Source organism: Mirounga angustirostris, unplaced genomic scaffold (assembly GCF_029215605.1).
Source record: "Mirounga angustirostris isolate CCGP_5_RB_7025 unplaced genomic scaffold, mMirAng1.0.hap1 SCAF_1, whole genome shotgun sequence".
NCBI lineage: Eukaryota > Metazoa > Chordata > Mammalia > Carnivora > Phocidae > Mirounga > Mirounga angustirostris.
In genome coordinates, this window is record NW_026991709.1 from 81,347,688 (window position 1) to 81,364,078 (window position 16,391).

Sequence of the window (16,391 nt, forward strand, 5' to 3'; positions counted from 1 at the left end):
CTTCTGTGCAGCTCGCATGGAAGCGCCTGCGCCAAGCTGTGAGGGGCATGCACACTGCAGATAAAGAACTCGTTTGGGCAGTCCTAGGAGGCACTTTATTGCATAGGATTTGGGGGCTGTGGCTCTCTCCTCTTCCACTGCACTGTAGGAGCTCAGAAGGGAAAAGGCATGGGTGGGGGTAGTGGGAGAGAGAGCGCACAGGCAGGCACTTTCTGTGAGGGCAGGGGGGTTCTGGGAAGGGAATGAGAAGCAGTGGGGGTCAGGCCGACAGCAGCCTGCCCCTCCCAGTACGGAGAAGCCCGCCCTGGGTGGCAGTGACTGGAGTCTGTGGGGGGCGGCGCCAGCCAGGGCAGCGGGCGGGCCCTCACACGTTCGCAGGGCTGTAGCACAGCAGGTGTAGCTGCAGGTTCTGGTCCCAGTGGCGGAGCAGCAGGAAGAGACCGCGGGCGGCCGCTTTGAGGGCAGCCAGGTCAAGGCCATCGGGCAGGCGCTGGGCCCGCAGCCAAAAGTCCGCTTTAGCCGCTGCTAGTTCCCACTCGCCAAAGGCGGCGGCGCAGCGGTGCTCCAGCCACGCGAGTGCCACGGCCGTGGCCCAGGTCCGGCCCCGCAGGTCGGCCCCGCCCAGCCCTTCCGCACCCTCCGAGGCCTCGGTGTCTGAGCCCCTCCCGCTGTCCACCTGGCCTGGACCCTCGGAGCCTGAGCTGGGGGACGGGCTGCAGGAGGCCGTGGCACTGTCCCCCTGGCCCAGCCCAGGTCCCAGGAGTGCCCAGGGAGAGGCGGCCGAGGTGGGGCTGAGGCTGGCGCGGTGCACGGCGAAGGGCGAAGCGCGGCACAGGCGTTCCTGCGGGATGCGCACGGCCGCACAGAAGGGCGCGTCCAGGCGGAAGCAGCCGGGTGCCTCCTGCAGCCGCACCTGAGGAGAGAGGAGGTGGGGGGAGAAGCGAGCTGAGACAGTGCCCTGGCCGTGGCAGCGCCACCCTCCACCTCCCGAGTCCTCACCAAGGGCAAGTAGTCGTGGCCGCCGCCTTCACTGTTGCTGCCGCTAGCCTGGCCCCGGTGGGGGCTGCAGAGTCGGGGGCCGTCAGAGCCTCTGGCCCTCCCACCGCCCAGGCTGAGCCTAGAGGGAGGCTGGCGGGGGAGGAGCTGAGGACTTCTGGTGGCCGACTTGGGCTTGCCATTTTGGTTCGGGTTCCAGCCGCCTACCAGAGAGCCTCCCTGAAGTCCTGCAATGGAGCCAGTCAGTGCCAGCCGTGGTCCCCAAGCCTGGCTGCTCCCTACCCTTGCCTGGACTTTGAGCCTCACCTGTAGAGTGCACAGCTGTGGGCAGAGGAGTTGCATCTAGATGGCCCTGAGGGGCAGGAGAAGTGCTTGGGGGCTCAGCTAGCTCTGTAGGGGCACAGGAGATGGGGGTGAACGGGGAGGGCAGCCAGTGAGATGAGGGCCGGCACCCGAGAGGTCACCCAGGAGGGACTCTACCTGAGCTCCGCACCTGCAGAGCTGAGGGTAGGACCTCCCTGGTGGTAGCGTCCACAGCTACCGGGCAGGTGAAGCAGGAAGGGGCCCAGCTGACCTTGCTTGTCTGAAGGGCTCGGAGCCAGGACCTCCGGGCGTGGCCTGTGAGAGCAGGAAGCAGCAGGCTGAACTGGAGCAGGGCACTTCCCCCACCCTCCCTGTACAGAGGGCTTTATAGAAACAAATCTCAGCGTTCCGCATAGCTTTTCCCTCTGTCCACTTTTGACCAGAGCAGAGTTTCTTCTAGGAGCCAGCTCAGACTCCCCAGCTTTGACAAGTAGTTAGGCTGAACCCTCAGCCCATAGCGGGGCAAGACCCTCTGGCCACCCAGAAATCGAACATTTTGTTCACCACCCAAAGGAAACACTAACTGTGGTGCCTTTTCTGTCCACTCATTTCAGCACTGTCCAATAGAACTTTCTGCAGTGAATGAAATATTCTAGGTCTCCGTGATCCAGTATGGTAACCACTAGCCACATGTGAGTGTTAAACACTTGAAGTGTGGCTGGTGCCACTGAAGAACTGAAATGTTCACTCTGATTTAATAGTCCTCCTGAAGGATAGGTTTGTTTTTATTTTATAGGCACTGTGAGTCATTAAGAAGATCACATTTCCCTCTGTGTTGGCTGCTAGGAAGCTTGCCAGTTTTGGGTCCCATGTTCGCAAGGGCATAGAACCTCATGGTGTGCATATCTTTAATATAACCTAATTCTCCACCTCCTTTTATTATCCCATTGCCCTACTTTTTTTTTTTTCTTGTCAATATGGGTGAGCCACCTCAAATTGTTTGTGAGCAAGATGAGGTATAGAGTGATCAAACACACAGACCTGCACCTCTGCCACTCTCTGCCCCCTACGGGCTCCCTGGGCCCTCCCTGGGCCCACCAGCAGCTCACCTCGGTCAGCCGTGGCCTCAGCCCCTCCACGGAGAGCCAGCTGCTCATTGTCCCGGACCACAGAGGCTGCTGTCAGCCGATGGAGTGCTTGGTCCCAAGCACCTTCTCTTTCAGGGGGTGACAGAGGCGGTGAGCCAGCATCACCAGGTCCCCATAGTGTCTCTAGGCCAACACCCACCTCCCAGCACATAGGCTGCTCCCCACACAGGGCCCGGATCACTACGTGGCAGCGTGGAGCCTGAGGAGACAGTGCCTCTGCTGGAGGGGCCGACTCCCCATTGGGGGGCATAGCCGTGAATAAGAAGGGGGGTTCCATCAACATGTCCCAGTCCATAGGGGCCGGGGAGAGCAGGTTTCCTGGAGGGAGACAACCATAAAGGCAGGGGCAGTGTGGTGCCCTAGGCCCCACCTCTCTGAGACCCTCCGTGGTCTCAGAACGCAGCTCCCCATCCAACCCTTACCTGAGTCATCCAGGCCCTGTGCCAGCTGCTGCCCTGGTTCGGGGCCTGGCCCACCAGCTGCTGTTCCCAGAGAGGGGTGCCGGGGACGGCCAGGGATTGGGTTCACCTGGCCTGGTGGGGATGAGAGGCTCCGGCCAGCCAGAGCTGCTCTGTGTCGACGACCCAGCACCTCAGCACTCAAGGCCCCAGACTGCACATAAGAAGTGGGGTCCACCAGTCAAGAAACTCAGAGCTCCTGGCCATCACACATGTAGACACAACTGGCCACAGAGCCCTTCGTCTGAAATGGTGGGTGGCTGCTCACCACCCTTAGGAGCAAGGCCACTCTTTATGGCCCCTGGCCCCTTCCCAGTGCTGTCTTACTCCATGCCCCGTTTCTCACTTGACATTGTTCCTTGTCTCTGATTTTGTTCATGTCTTCTCCCTCTTTGCCTGGCTAGCTTCTACTTGTTCTTCCAGATGTGGCTCTTGCTTTCCTGACTCCCTCACACAGGGTTAGCCATCTTGACTCTGACCCTCCCCATAATGCTATGTCCCTGTGCTCACCACTGTATGTCACATGGCATCCTTATAGATTTACCCACTTATCTCTTCAGCTGGACTTAATAGTAACCACTGCACAATTTATGGTATATAGCAGATAGTCAATAAACATTTGCTGGATACCTAGTAGAATGCACGTGGGCTGAATCTCACCTTGACTGGAGCCAGTGGGGGTGGAGGCAGGGGGCAGGAGCGGGAGCCCGCAGGTTCTCCCCAGGCCAGGCTGCGGCAGCCCTGCTGAGAAGGGAGATGCAGGGGAGCCATGCCCTCGGGGGAGCCAGGGCCCCAGGAGCCAGGGGACTCGCTGCTGCCTGTGGAACCTGGACCCGGCTCTGGGCTGGCGGAGCAGTGGGTGAGCACATACTGCTCCCGGATGTACGATGACTGGAAGATGCGGCGCCATATGGCTGTATCAGAGGAGGTGTTGGGTCCGGGGTCTGTGACTGGGTCTGTCAGAGCATCGGCACCTGCTGGGAGGCAAGAGAAAGGATCCCAGCCCCGGCCTCTCCCATGGCCCACTCCTCCAACACAGCTGCACACCACGACCAGGTCCTCACTCTGCTCTGAGTTCCCAGCAGCCCACAGGTTGGACAGCTCCGTTGACACAGTGCCTGTTCCCAGCAGCTCCGAGGTGCCAGTGGGCTCAGTGCCAGGACTGGTGGCAGATGGTGCTTCCTCTGGGGATGGGAACACAGAGCCTCCCAAGCTCTGCCAGCCAGGTTCTGGGCCCTAGAGAGCGAGAGGCATTGCAGAAAAAACTGATGGTAGTTATATGCTGCCTCTTTCCAAACAGGATTTAAGATGTCTCACCACAAGAGGCAATAAAGTTAATAAACCAGAAATGAAAGCCTGGTACTGGGGAAGGAGGAAGCATACATGCTAATCAGAAGGTTAAGAGAGCTGCTGTGGCTGAGCTTCAGGTTTGGCCCTGAGCTTCCTGGCAGGCAGGCAAAAAGGCAAACACTCCATTATACAGCGCTCGGGATCAAAATGAAGTGGGCTTATTTCTTCTAGAGAGAGAAAGCTTTTTACAAATCAAAATAACTACCATTTCTTAAACTCCTACTGCATGTCAAGTATCCTACCGAGTGTGCGCGTTGTGACCTCTAATTACAACAACCCTATGACAAGACTCAGTATGAGGAAATGCACTCCGAGAGGTGAAGTGACTGGCCCCAAATCAAATGGCTGGTACGTGCTAGAGTTGGGATCTGAGATTTCATCTAGACTATACTCTGTCTGAGTGTTACAGGAAACAATCCAGATGGTGCTTTCTGTAGGGCACTGTGTGAAGAAACGAGTGAGTTTCCACAGAACCCTCAGAGCGAATGCTAGAGCTGTCTTCTGTGGCCGTGTGCTTTAACGACCTCTGGTAAAAGCCAAGGACACTTCAGTAGAAGACCTCATGAAGAGGGCAGGGTGCCGTCACCTTGGGGTGCCCAGTGGGGTCCCTGGGGAGGCCTAGGGTGCAGTAGGAGAGTTTGGCAAGGAGAGGCACAGGGAGTGGAAGAGTTTTGAAGACATGCAGGGACTTGAGGCAGCCCAGGCCTACCCCTGGGGCGCGGGGCCGGAAGCCGTCCACCCTGAAGAGTGAGCAGTAACCGAGCAGCTGGTCCCCAGGGTAGAGTGCTGGGATCTCCCGGGGCGTCAGCAGTGCCTCCACTGCATCCGGCACAAACCAGTCCACAGAGATGTCGCTCAGAGCGGGCTCCAGTGCCTTCCGCAGAGCCTGCACCAGCTGTGAGGAGTGGCCAGAGGGAGGGCACGGGAGAGAGAGGTGCCACACAGCCCACGGCACGGGAAGGCCACCCATCCACTGATGCCACTTGCCCAGCCCCTGGGCTGAGGGGAGCAGGGTCAGGCTGGGGTCCGGGGAAGGAATGGGGGTAGGACTAAGCAAGGGGACTGAGTGCTCAGTCCTCAGGGTTGGGTCTGTCTCCTGGCCTGAGCCAAGGCTGTGGATGAGGCAGGATTTGTCAAGGATATGGCTCAGTACCAGGAGAAAACAGAATAAGATTTGGGGGGTGGTCAGAGGGCCACGTCCCCCACACCTTTGGCCTCCTACAGCACCCCACAGCAACCCCAGCAGCTCCTCTCCTGACTGGCATCTCAAAGGAGGGCAGGAATTGGAATGGGGGAGAAGTCCTGGTCAAGGGTGCCAGGAGACCCCACGGCTTGGCTGGGTTGTGTTGCAGGCTTAGGGTAACTTGGGGGAAGGACTTCTGGGAGCAGGGCCCAGGGCCCAGACTCAAGCTCACCATGGGCTGCAGCCTCTCCCCAGGCCTTGGGAAGTAGGCCCGGCCCCTGCTGAGGGCAGACAGACCCTGAAGCAGCTGGTGGCAGGCAGGCCCCAGCCCAAAGGAGAAGCACCTGATGAGGCAAGGGAAGCAGCTGTGATCTTCAGGAGCTTCTTGGGGGCGGGGGTCAATGTCAGGCACCTGGCTCAGCCCGTACCTGGCTGCCCCCCTGTGCCACCTCATGAGCTCCAGGGTCTGCTGGGTAGCAGCGGCCAGGGGCGAGGCAGCAGTCAGCAGGAAGAGCTGCCTGGGGTGGGCCCTGTGCTGGGGCTGCGCCACGGCCCAGGTCAGCGCAGCCAGCACATCTGGGGGGCCGCCTGCAGCCTGCAGGGTCTCAACATTCTCACAGATCAGCTGCACGGTGTCCTGGAAAGAAAAGGCATGCTGTGGCCACAGCCAGGCCGAGCCATCCTCACCAGCCCCCGCCCCCCCCCCCCCCCCCCCCCCCCAGGATCCCGGGGCCGTACTCACATCGCTGCATGGCTGGCTCTCTGGGAAGAGGGGCTGCACGGCCGCGCCAAACACGGCCAGGTTGATGAGCGTCTGTGGGGGCAGGGACTTCACAGCCAAAACAATGGCATCCTGGGGAGGGCCGGGGAGGGCGGCGTGAAGCAGGGCCCTGGGGCAGTGGTAGGGATGCCAGACTGCCTGCCTTCCGCAGGCTGCGTGAACACGAGGAGCTGGACGTGGGGGTGGGGGCGAGGCCGGCTGGGAGCGAGCCCGGGAGTGTGAGGGAGGCTGTGTGTGAGAGCCCCTGGACGGGGATGTGAGGCCTTGGGTTTGGGCTCCGGGGCGACTGACTGTAACCACAGGCGAGAGAGGCTCTTGGAGCCCAGGAGTCCGGATGAGTGTAAGGGGGGGTGCGCGCGCGTCTCCGAGAGGCTGCCCCCAGCCCAGCGCAGACCCACTGCGCGCGCTCCCGCCCCCGGCCCGCCCACGCCCCGCGCCCACAGGCCTTGTGTGCAGCACTGCTGCCGTCCAGCAGGAAGAGGAGCTCCCGGGTGGCTGTGCCCAGGTGGCCCAGGTGGCCCAGGTGGCCCGGCCCGGAGCTCAGGTCTGGGCAGAAGCTCAGCACCAGCACGGGATTCAGCAGGATGTCCTTGTGGAAGCGGCGTTGCAGGAACCACACCTGAGCATGGGGGCCCCGGGTCACCCTGGGCCAGGCTTAGTGCAACTCCAGCCTGGGCTGGCAGCAGGACCTAGCCCTCAGGGGGCTTCGATGGAATACACCCGGAGGGGGCACCTTTTTATAGTCCTTTGAATAAAGGCAAGAGCAAAGGCAGGTGGCTATGCTCTGCCTGTCAGTCTTGGCCCCCATCCTCGGAGACACCCCCCAGGGAGACTGGCATGCTCCCTCCTATGACAGTACTCATCTGCCCTCTGGGATGGCGGTGGCAGCTACTAGGAGGTCCAGCTAAGAGCAGAGCTCCCCCCCACCCCCCGCAGTCATAACACGAGCCTGCTTATCTGTTCCTTGTGCACAAATGCAGCCGGTGGTAGGGTCGGAGGCCAGGCCAGGCCCCCCGGGCGGCCGTACCTGCCGGTCCCCATCACTGTCCCTTCGCTGCAGCCTCTGGAAGTCCCGGCGGGCCCTCACCTGGGCCTCATATTCTGCGGAGCTCAGGCTGCCAGCCTCTAGCATCAGGTGTGGCTGGTGAGGCTCTAGGGAAGAGGGGACACGGCTGTTAGAACAGTCCCTGTCTCTGGACCCCAACTGCTCAGTCCCACTGTCCCAGGAGGACCTTGCAAGCCCAAGAGTCCCTGTACCATGGGGCCCACCCTCACAGATGACTCGATTCATCTGGCTTGGGACCCAGAAATCTATACTTGAAAAATGCTACCCAGGTGGTCCTGAAGCAGGTCAGAGCTGGCCCGCTGTGTGCCCCAGTCTCTCACCACTGGGGTACAGCAGGATCTCCAACGCCCGGTCACAGCGGTGGCCCTCTGCTAGTGTGACACAGATGGTGGCTGCAGAGCTGGCATGAGGTGGGGCATCTGCCCGCAGAGCATGAGAGGGGCTGTCCAGGCCTGAGGGAGAGAGAGGCAGGGAGAGGGGCTAATCGCCCCACCCCAAGCCAGTCCTAAAGCACGAATATCACCTTTCCAGACAACAGTGGTGTGGGCAAGGATCATGCCTGATTCAGCTCAGCTCTCAGAGCCTGATCTATAGGGTTGGGTGGACAAGGGGAGGGATTTTTCCTGCTTTCGTGGGCTGGGAGGTGGATTCCCAGTTCTGTTCCTGGCTGATCAGTGATATATCAACCAGCTGCTGATTTAGCGCACCCCACCCCCCCATTTCTTGCACAAGGAAACTCCACTTCATCACTTGGACAGGTCTCAATTTAATCATCTTTGTTCCCATTGGTGAGTGGAGTGGGATATAAATAAATTACACTGACAAACTTGGGGGGGGTGTTGTGTAGAAGTGTCCAGGGGATGCTCCACCCAAAACTGGAGGTTCCTAAGGCTTAGGTCCTTGGTTTTTTGTTTTGTTTTTTTTTTTTTGGTCCTGTGTTCCCCCCAGTCCTGAGCCCTGAATTATTCCCCAGTCAGCTATCCTAGGAGGGGCACCCACCTGCCAGCAGGCATGGCCCAGTGACCAGCATCTCGAAGGAGAAGGTGTATGGGGCAGGGCAGCGGGCAGGGCCTGAGAACACATCCTGAGGGGCAGCTGGCTCCTCCCCGGCCAGCCCTTCCTCCTGAGGGCTGCCCACCCCGAAGCAGCTGGTGGGGCTGGAAGGGAGCACGAGGAGGGTCACGGGGCCACCACCAAGGCCCCTAGCCCCTCTGGCTGAACGGCCCCCGCCCTTCCCCACCCTGCCCATCCCCCAGGGCACCCTACCAAGGCCCCCTCACCCGCACTAGACCCAGAGAAGCCGAGGGAGGGACGAAGAGAATCACCATAGGCCCAACCTGTCGTCACAGAGCCCCGGAGGCCTGGGGGGCCCCGGTGGGCCTGATGAGGCCAGTGGGGTGAGCACGGAGGGCAGAGCCACGCGCAGCACCCCATCGGGCCTGGAGGGCAGCTCCCGACTGCTGCACAGGGTCACTGTCATGGTGCCGGCCGCATTGATGAGGCCTGTGGGCAGCACCAGTGTGGACCGGGCCTGGGCCAGATCCAAGACAAGATGACCTACGGTGAGTGAGAAAAGGGGTCAGAGGGGGCTGGAAGCAGAGGAGATGGGGGAAATAGGAAATGGGAGCAGGCACTGAGGCAGGGGAGCCTGGGCCAGGGGGACTTTTCAAAGTTGGAGGGATACGGGGCTAATGTGTTGGTGATGCAGAATGGAGGCGCGAGCTGAATGATGGCTGAAGGAGAGGCAGGATGGTGGTAGAAGGATTTGGCTGTCATCAGGAAAAGTAGCGACATCCTGCTGATGAAGAGCTGAGGAGAAGGGGACATGTCCACACCACCCCCAAGATCCTAAGGGACCCATACCCTCTGTCCTTCTTCCCCTGCCTGCTCATTCAGCCCTTGGGTATTGTCTTCCTAAGGACCCTCCCTTGTGGACTGACATCTCCCATAGCCTGGGATCCAGCTTGCTCATAAATCCTCAGCTCATGAACAGTCAGGGTCTCCCCACTGCCCACTAGGAGTGGCCAGAATTTCCTACCCAAAAGGAGTTTAGGAGCAGTGATCTGCTTGGAACCTGGTTAGAGGACATAAAGCTGTACTTGCATACTGAGCACACCATTTTACTCATATTGTAGGTTTATCGGGGGACTGGTGGCATCATGGGAGTCACTGCTGCTGAAGGAAAAATGGCCAGGTGTGGACAGTGGCGGTCAAGGCCTTACATGGTCTGGCTCCAGTCTACCTTATAGCCCTTCCTCACAGTAATCATTTATCCATTCTTTTGAGAAATGCTTGCAGAATAAATGAAGGGAAGAAGATGGAAGGAAAGAAAAAAAGGGAGAGAAGAAGGAAGAAAGGTGCTTCTATCCTAACCAGCTGAGGCTTGGGGAAAGCCTGATACAGTGGAGAGCACAGGATCAGGTTTTGAGTCTCAGCTCTGTGACTTCTAATTCTGCCCTTTGGTAACTCTCTTGTTTTGAGGAGCCTCAGTTTCTTCATCCATGAAATGGGAGTCATAATAACTGTATCTCAAAGACTGGTGAGGAATGAGAGAATGTATGCATAGCATCCGACACGTAAGAGGCTGTTGCTATTATTTCCACACCTATAAAATGGGGATAGAGAACAGCACTTGCATTACATACCTCTCTGGATTCAAATGAAGTGGTATCAGTGACTGGACTTTGTCAACTGTAAATTACTACAAATACGAGGCATTTTATTACCATCACTCAACACAACTTCCAAACCTTTGCTTACACCATTGCCCCTGACTGAAGTGCCTTTTCCCTCCTCTCCACTTCACCAGTCATACCCTTCCTTTTGGTCACATGCCGGCTCCATTTCCTTCTGGAACATTCCTGGGGCCTCAGCCCAGAGTTCACTCTGGCCTCTAACTACCTGCTGGGCTTGTACCAACTCTCAACACCACTGGATTCTGTCTCTTACTGGGATGGTAAATCCCACGTGCAGGAATCAAATGAATGTACAAATAAATAAATGAAAGAATGAAGTGCAAGCCACAAAACCTAGCACAGGAATGGGCTTCCATTCCTCAACCCAGCACTCATATGGCCACATTCTGTGCTGGGGCTTTGAGATGGCCAAAGCCCGGGCCCAGGCTCAGGCGCTAACGCTCCAGCGGGGGAGACAGACGTGTGGACTGCCTGCTGCGTCTGCCTCCCAGGCCGCAGACCTCAGGTCAGGCCTGGATCACATTGCCCCGGCACCCGGCGCACGTCAGGCGCCTAGTCCGCGACTGTTGAATAAAGCCATGAATTAATGAATGAAAAAATCAGTGGCTGGAGGGGGCGCGGGGAGGGGCGGGACGCAGAGCGGGGGCGGGACCCCGAGTGCGGCTGGCTTCCGCGGCGGGGCGGGGGCGCCGGGCACTCACCCTGCGCGCAGCGGCGGGGCGTGGAGGCCCCCCAGCCGGGGCCCAGCGCGCGGCAGCAAGCGGCCTGCGAGCGTCGCCGGCTCTGCAGCTGGAACGAGACGCGCCGTCCGGCCGCCTCCGCCTCGAAGCCCGAGACCACTTCGGCCTCCGCCAGCGGGTACACGAACACACCTGGGGCGGGAGGGGAGGCGCACAGACGGCGTCGGGCCGCGCGGGGCCCCCGCTCCCCGCCGCCCCGCCGCCCCGCGCCCGGCCCCGGCCTCACCTTCCACCGGCTGCGGCTGCGGGTTGTGGTAGGTGAGCCGGGCCCGCAGGCTGAGGCAGGGGCCGTTGGCGCAGGCCCGGACCCAGGAGTCGGTGAGGGGCAGCGGCGTCCAGCTGGAGGGGCAGTACAGGCCGGGCATGGCGCCCCTGGGGAGGGGGGGCTCGATGAAGGGGGCCGCGGGGTGGGGCCCGGGCGCCCGACCCCGCCCTCCTGCAAGCCGCGGGGACAACCGAACTCGGGCACTGGGACGCGGAGCCGCGGGAGCGCCGGGCTGAGCCGGGGGCTGCGGCCGGACCGACAGGTGGCGAGGGGAGGGAAGAGGGGGGATGGTGTGATGGGCATCCGAGCCGGTTACCTGGGAAGCCGGGGCGGAGCGCGGCTCGGAGCCGCGCGGGGAGCCGGGGAGCGGAGGGTTAATGATTAACCGGCGCTCCGGGCGCCCAGCACTCCCGCCGCCTGCTCCTCCAGGGGCAAAGGGTGGGGATGTGGGGAGACGGGGGGGTCACAGCAGTTCCATCACCCGCTCCCGGGCCTCGCCGCCGCCCCCGTACCTGCCGGCCCCCCGGGGCTCCCCGCGGCTGCCAGCTGTCGGAAGTGGAGCGGGTAGCGAGATGGAAGATGCTCTGGGTGAGGAGCAGGGGGTTTAAAGGGCCAGCATCCTCCTGGGTGTCCCCAGCCCAGAGAGGGACGGCAGGGGCGGGGTGGGAGGGGAGCCGAAGGACCGTAGTCTTTCCCTCTCCAGCGCCTCACCTGACTGGGGCGCTGAGAGGGGCTGCAGGCCGGAGGGGAGGGGGTTGGGTGGCAAGAACGAGACAGGGAAGCGACAGGACAGGGTCTTTCGGAGGCGAGACCAGGAAAGGTGTTGGGGCAGATTCCGTGGGATCCGTGCCTGGCACCCACCTCTCCCCACCCTGACAGAACTGATCTGAGATAGGGGGCCCCACAGCCGAGCTGTCAGGGGATGCGGCGGGCTGGGTCTAGGGATCCTCACCCTCCCGGCGGGCAACCCCAGCCTCACCGTCGCGTCCTCTGCGGAGTTCTGGGCGCCACAACTGGAGCAGGATGGATAGGGCCGCCTCTGCGTTTCGGGCCGCACTCAGTCCCGGCACCTGCGGGGCACCCGCGCCGGACTCCCGCTGCGGCCGCTCTGAGTCCGCGCAGGGGCGTCGGCTCTGCGGGTGCTGGTCCCGCCCCGCTCGGGAAGGCAGCCCCTTCAGCCCGCCCGGGCCCCGCCTACCGCTGCGGCGGGGCCGATGCGCCCCCCACCGCCCCCGCTTCGGGCGCGGTGCCGCCTCCGCGCCGCCTCCGCGCCAGCCAGACAGGGCACCGCAGTGCAGGGACAGCGTCCCCGCCGCTGCACAGCCCCCCACCGAGGAGGGACCCGGGCCTCCGAAGCCCCACCCTTTCCGTCCTTCAGGAAGTGAAACGTTCTGCAAGTGCAGCAGTGGGCTCAGTCTGCAGACCCCCCCAACACTGCAACGACTCCAGCTTTTCCAGTAGCACCCCACTTCTCGCCCTGGCTATGCTTTCCCTCAGTGCAGTGACCCTCTTTCATCACTGCAGCGATCCCAGCGCTTCATCACCACAGGACTTCCCCACCCCCCCCCAAAAAAGCCAGCCCTTTTCCTTTGCAAAATACTCCTTCATCGCTGCAGAAATCTTCCCCCATCCCTGCAGCTATCTTCAGCTCTCGTGAACGCTTCAATGACCGCTCACTCCACGTAGGGATCCCCCATCACTGCAGCAAGTTCCCCCCACCCCCAAGCAGCCAGCATTCCTATCGCTCCAGTGCTATCTCCCCACCTTTTGTGTCGGTGGAGAGAGTAGGCAGGATCAGCCCCTCAGGCTTATAACTCCCTGCTACCTTCCGTTGCCCACCGCCTTGGAAGTGAGGGCTTCCAGCCTGCAGAGCCTTCTCTTGGCTTGAGACTGCCTGTCGTGGCAGTGGCCCCTACCCCACCCCATCCCTGCAGCACCCGCAGCAGAAAATATACCTGCTCATAAACAGGTCCCTTGTTATTGGCAGAATGTTCATGCAGCTGGAGTGTTAAAGTGCAAAAGATTAGAGAAGTCTGTAAAACCTCTCCCAGGATTCCTGAGGGAGTCTGGGAATCCTGGGGAAGTGACCATGTTTGGAGGTCACCCGTGCAAGCTTTCTTGCAGAGGCCACACTCAGATTCTGCAAAAAGAGCTTTGAGAGAACTGGGGGCTGGGCATGGAACAGCCAGTGGGAGTGGGCTTTCAAGCCAACTCAGGGTCCTTACCCCTCCCCTTTACTTTATCCTACTGATTCTGGTCACTATCACACTGCCTGGGGGGCATCCCCTGCCTCCTTGAGCACCTGAGCTCTCAAACCCAACCCTTTCTTTTGGGCAAACCACTTAGCATGGTGGAGATAGTTTGGCTTTTTCCCAGGGAACTTCATGTGTGGAAAATTCACAAGGACAGTACAGGAAGCATAGACATGATTGCAAGGAACCATACAGCTCACAGGGAGCTCCAGCTGGGTCCCAGCACTGTTCTTTCCACACCATTTGAACCATGGTTCCATTGACCCTTCCCCTCCCTTCTCTGCTGAACCTGCCCCCAGCCTCATTCTGAGTTAGGGTCCCTTTTCTAGGCTTAGGGGAGAAACAGTGGATGGCGAGTGGGCTGATTTGCTCTCTGGGGGGACCCAGGTCTCCAGCCAGGACCAGCCTGGCCCTGAGGTCTCCATGGAAGTCCAGGCAGTGGCCACCTCCTCATTGGCATTTTTGTGCAAATGGACCAAGAGCTACATGTGACCCACTCAGGCCAAACACAAAGCTGCAGGGAGAAGTCATTAGGGAGACTTAAATATATGGAAATGGAAAAAGACATCCTTGGTTTGGGTTCTGAGGGGGTCTGAGATGTTAAGACCTTCTCCCAGGAAGGTGGTGTCCCTGTCAAAGACGAGACAACATATTGGTAGAAGCCGAGCTTTGCTGGGAAGCTGGGCCAGCCCTGAAATCCTGCTGGAAAGGCTGTCTTAGTTGAGGCAAGTTCATCAAGAGGGCAAGAGGGCTAAAGCATCCTGCAGGATAGGGCTGGACAGTGCAGGCTGCTGGGCCCCCCTGCAAAGGGGGATCTGTAGGCAGAGTAAGAGGGTCTCTGAGGCCCAGCAGGGAGGTGCTTTGGTGGTGGGGCTGCAGTATGACAGGTAGCTGAGGACAGAAAGGACAGCACAGTCCCAGAGGGCCCCAGAACCAGGTTCCAGGAGATGGAGGAGATCCTTGGCAGGGGTAAGGAATGGCATGGAGTTTGAGTGGTTGGCTATGTGCCAGGAGGAGGGGAGGGAGTGGAGGATAAAAGGCATAGCCTCTGCCTTGAAAGGCTCTCACTTAGTGAAAAAGACAAATACATAGTTACTGTAGATTAAGATGAGTGCTGCGTTAGAGAAATACAAGGGCTATTATAAAGCTTTTAACAGGAGATTTTAGGAGAGACACCTAGGGGCGCCTGGGTGGCTCAGTCATGAAACATCTGCCTTCGGCCCAGGTCGTGATCCCAGGGTCCTGGGATGGAGTCCCGCATCAGGCTCCCTGCTCAGCAGGGAGCCTGCTTCTCCCTCTGCTGCTCCCCATGCTTGTGCTCTCTCTCTCTGTCAAATAAATAAAAAAAGAGGAGAGGCACCTAACTTGGTGGTGGTGGTGGGTGGGTTGCCATTTAAGCCAAGTCCTAAATAGAAGCTAAGCAGTGAAGGAGAAGATATTTCAGGCAGAGGAATCAGCTCACTAAAAGGTGAAAGAGCCAGAGGGACTAAGGAAAGTATAAGTACGTGAATGTTTTTCCTCATAGTTAATGTTTATCGATCACTTACTGTAGGCCAGGTACTGCACGAAGCATGGATTACCTCCTTGAATGGTCAAAACAGCCCAAGAGATAGGTATGATTATTATCTGACAGATGAGAAAACCCACGGCGGGACCAGATCAGTAACTTGCTCATCATAAGCTAGTAAAGTGGTGGAGCCAGGGTGTTGATCTCAGATGGTCTGGCCTCAGAACGCTTGTTTTGTTTTGTTTTGTTTTTAAGATTTTATTTATTTGACAGAGAAAGACAGTGAGAGAGGGAACACAAGCAGGGGGAGTGGGAGAGGGAGAAGCAGGCTTCCCGCCGAACAGGGAGCCTGATGCGGGGCTCGATCCCAGGACCCCGGGATCACGACCTGAGCCAAAGGCAGACGCTTAACGACTGAGCCACCCAGGCGCCCCAGAACCCTTGTTTTTAAACCACCACCATAGACAATATGGTTTTCTTGATGTTTATTTCTTGGTTTATTTCCCTTTGATTTTCCTGAAATCTCTTTTTTTTTTTTTTCAGTTTTCTTATTGAGATATAACTGACATACAACATTGCATTTGTGTTAGGTATATAACATACTGATTTGATATATGTAATATATATTACAAAATGATTACAGTGAGTTTAGTTAACATCCATTTAGACTCCCTATGTCTCTTTTTTTTAATTTAAATTCAATTAATTAACATATAATGTATTATTTGTTTCAGGGGTACAGGTCTGTGATTCATCGGTCTTATATAACACCCAGTGCTCATTACAACACATACCCTCCCCAGTGTTCATCACCCAGTTACCCCATCCCCCCACCCCACTCCCCTCCAGCAACCCTCAGTTTGTTTCCTATGATTAAGAGTCTCTTATGGTTTGTCTCCCTCTCTGGTTTCGTCTTGTCTCATTTTTTCCTTTCTTCCCTTATGATCCTCTGTCTTGTTTCTTAAATTCCACATATCAGTGAGATCATATGATAACTGTCTTTCTCTGATTGACTTATTTCACTTAGCATAATACCCTCTAGTTCCACCCACATCATTGCCAATGGCAAGATTTCATTTTTTGATGGCTTCTTAATATTCCATTCCGTGTATGTGTGTGTGTGTGTGTATACCACATCTTTTTTTTTAAATCTTTTTATTTATTTATTTATTTTAAAAAATATTTTATTTATTTATTTGACAGAGAGACACAGCGAGGGAGGGAACACAAGCAGGGGGAGTGGGAGAGGGAGAAGCAGGCTTCCCGCTGAGCAGGAAGCCCAATGTGGGGCTCCATCCCAGGACCCTGGGATCATGACCTGAGCCGAAGGCAGACGCTTAATGACTGAGCCACCCAGGCACCCTAAATCTTTTTTTAAAAAAAATTATTTATTTATTTGACAGAGAGAGACACAGCAAGAGAGGGAACACAAGCAGGGGGAGTGGAAGAGGGAGAAGCAGACTCCCCGCTGATCAGGGAGCCTGATGCAGGGCTCGATCCCAGGACCCTGCGATCATGACCTGAGCAGAAAGCAGACACTTAACTGACTGAGCCACCCAGGCGCCCCACATCTTTTTTTTTTTTATTTTTAAAAAAAATTTATTTGACAGAGAGAGAGAGAGAGGGAGAGAGCAAGCACAAGCAGG

The 16,391-nt window shown here is 58.2% G+C and overlaps 1 protein-coding gene across 1 annotated transcript; it reads right to left on the reverse strand.

The window, feature by feature from the left end:
- Positions 1–78: 78 nt before the first annotated feature.
- On the reverse strand, positions 79–12,112 carry VWA5B2 (von Willebrand factor A domain containing 5B2). The gene is made up of 20 exons (XM_064584417.1): positions 11,966–12,112; positions 10,948–11,093; positions 10,683–10,853; positions 8,623–8,842; positions 8,285–8,442; positions 7,606–7,737; positions 7,247–7,371; positions 6,665–6,838; positions 6,181–6,291; positions 5,867–6,075; positions 5,671–5,782; positions 4,965–5,150; positions 3,970–4,141; positions 3,566–3,879; positions 2,870–3,059; positions 2,409–2,765; positions 1,477–1,614; positions 1,303–1,386; positions 1,000–1,223; positions 79–913 (listed from the first exon to the last, which is right to left on the reverse strand). Exons 2-20 carry the CDS (start codon positions 11,084–11,086, stop codon positions 365–367), a joined length of 3,765 nt encoding a protein of 1,254 aa, XP_064440487.1. The 5' UTR covers positions 11,087–11,093; positions 11,966–12,112; the 3' UTR covers positions 79–364.
- Positions 12,113–16,391: the final 4,279 nt, after the last annotated feature.

Bases quoted from the DNA above. Each gene is read 5' to 3' on its own strand.
- VWA5B2 (XM_064584417.1), bottom strand. From the start codon at position 11,086: ATGCCCGGCCTGTACTGCCCCTCCAGCTGGACGCCGCTGCCCCTCACC. The intron at 7,738-8,284 runs GTGGGTGCCCCT...TCTCTCCCTCAG, and splicing joins TGGGCCATGCCTGCTGGCAG to GCCTGGACAGCCCCTCTCAT. The intron at 5,151-5,670 runs GTGAGCTTGAGT...CACTCCTCACAG, and splicing joins GGGAGAGGCTGCAGCCCATG to CTGGTGCAGGCTCTGCGGAA.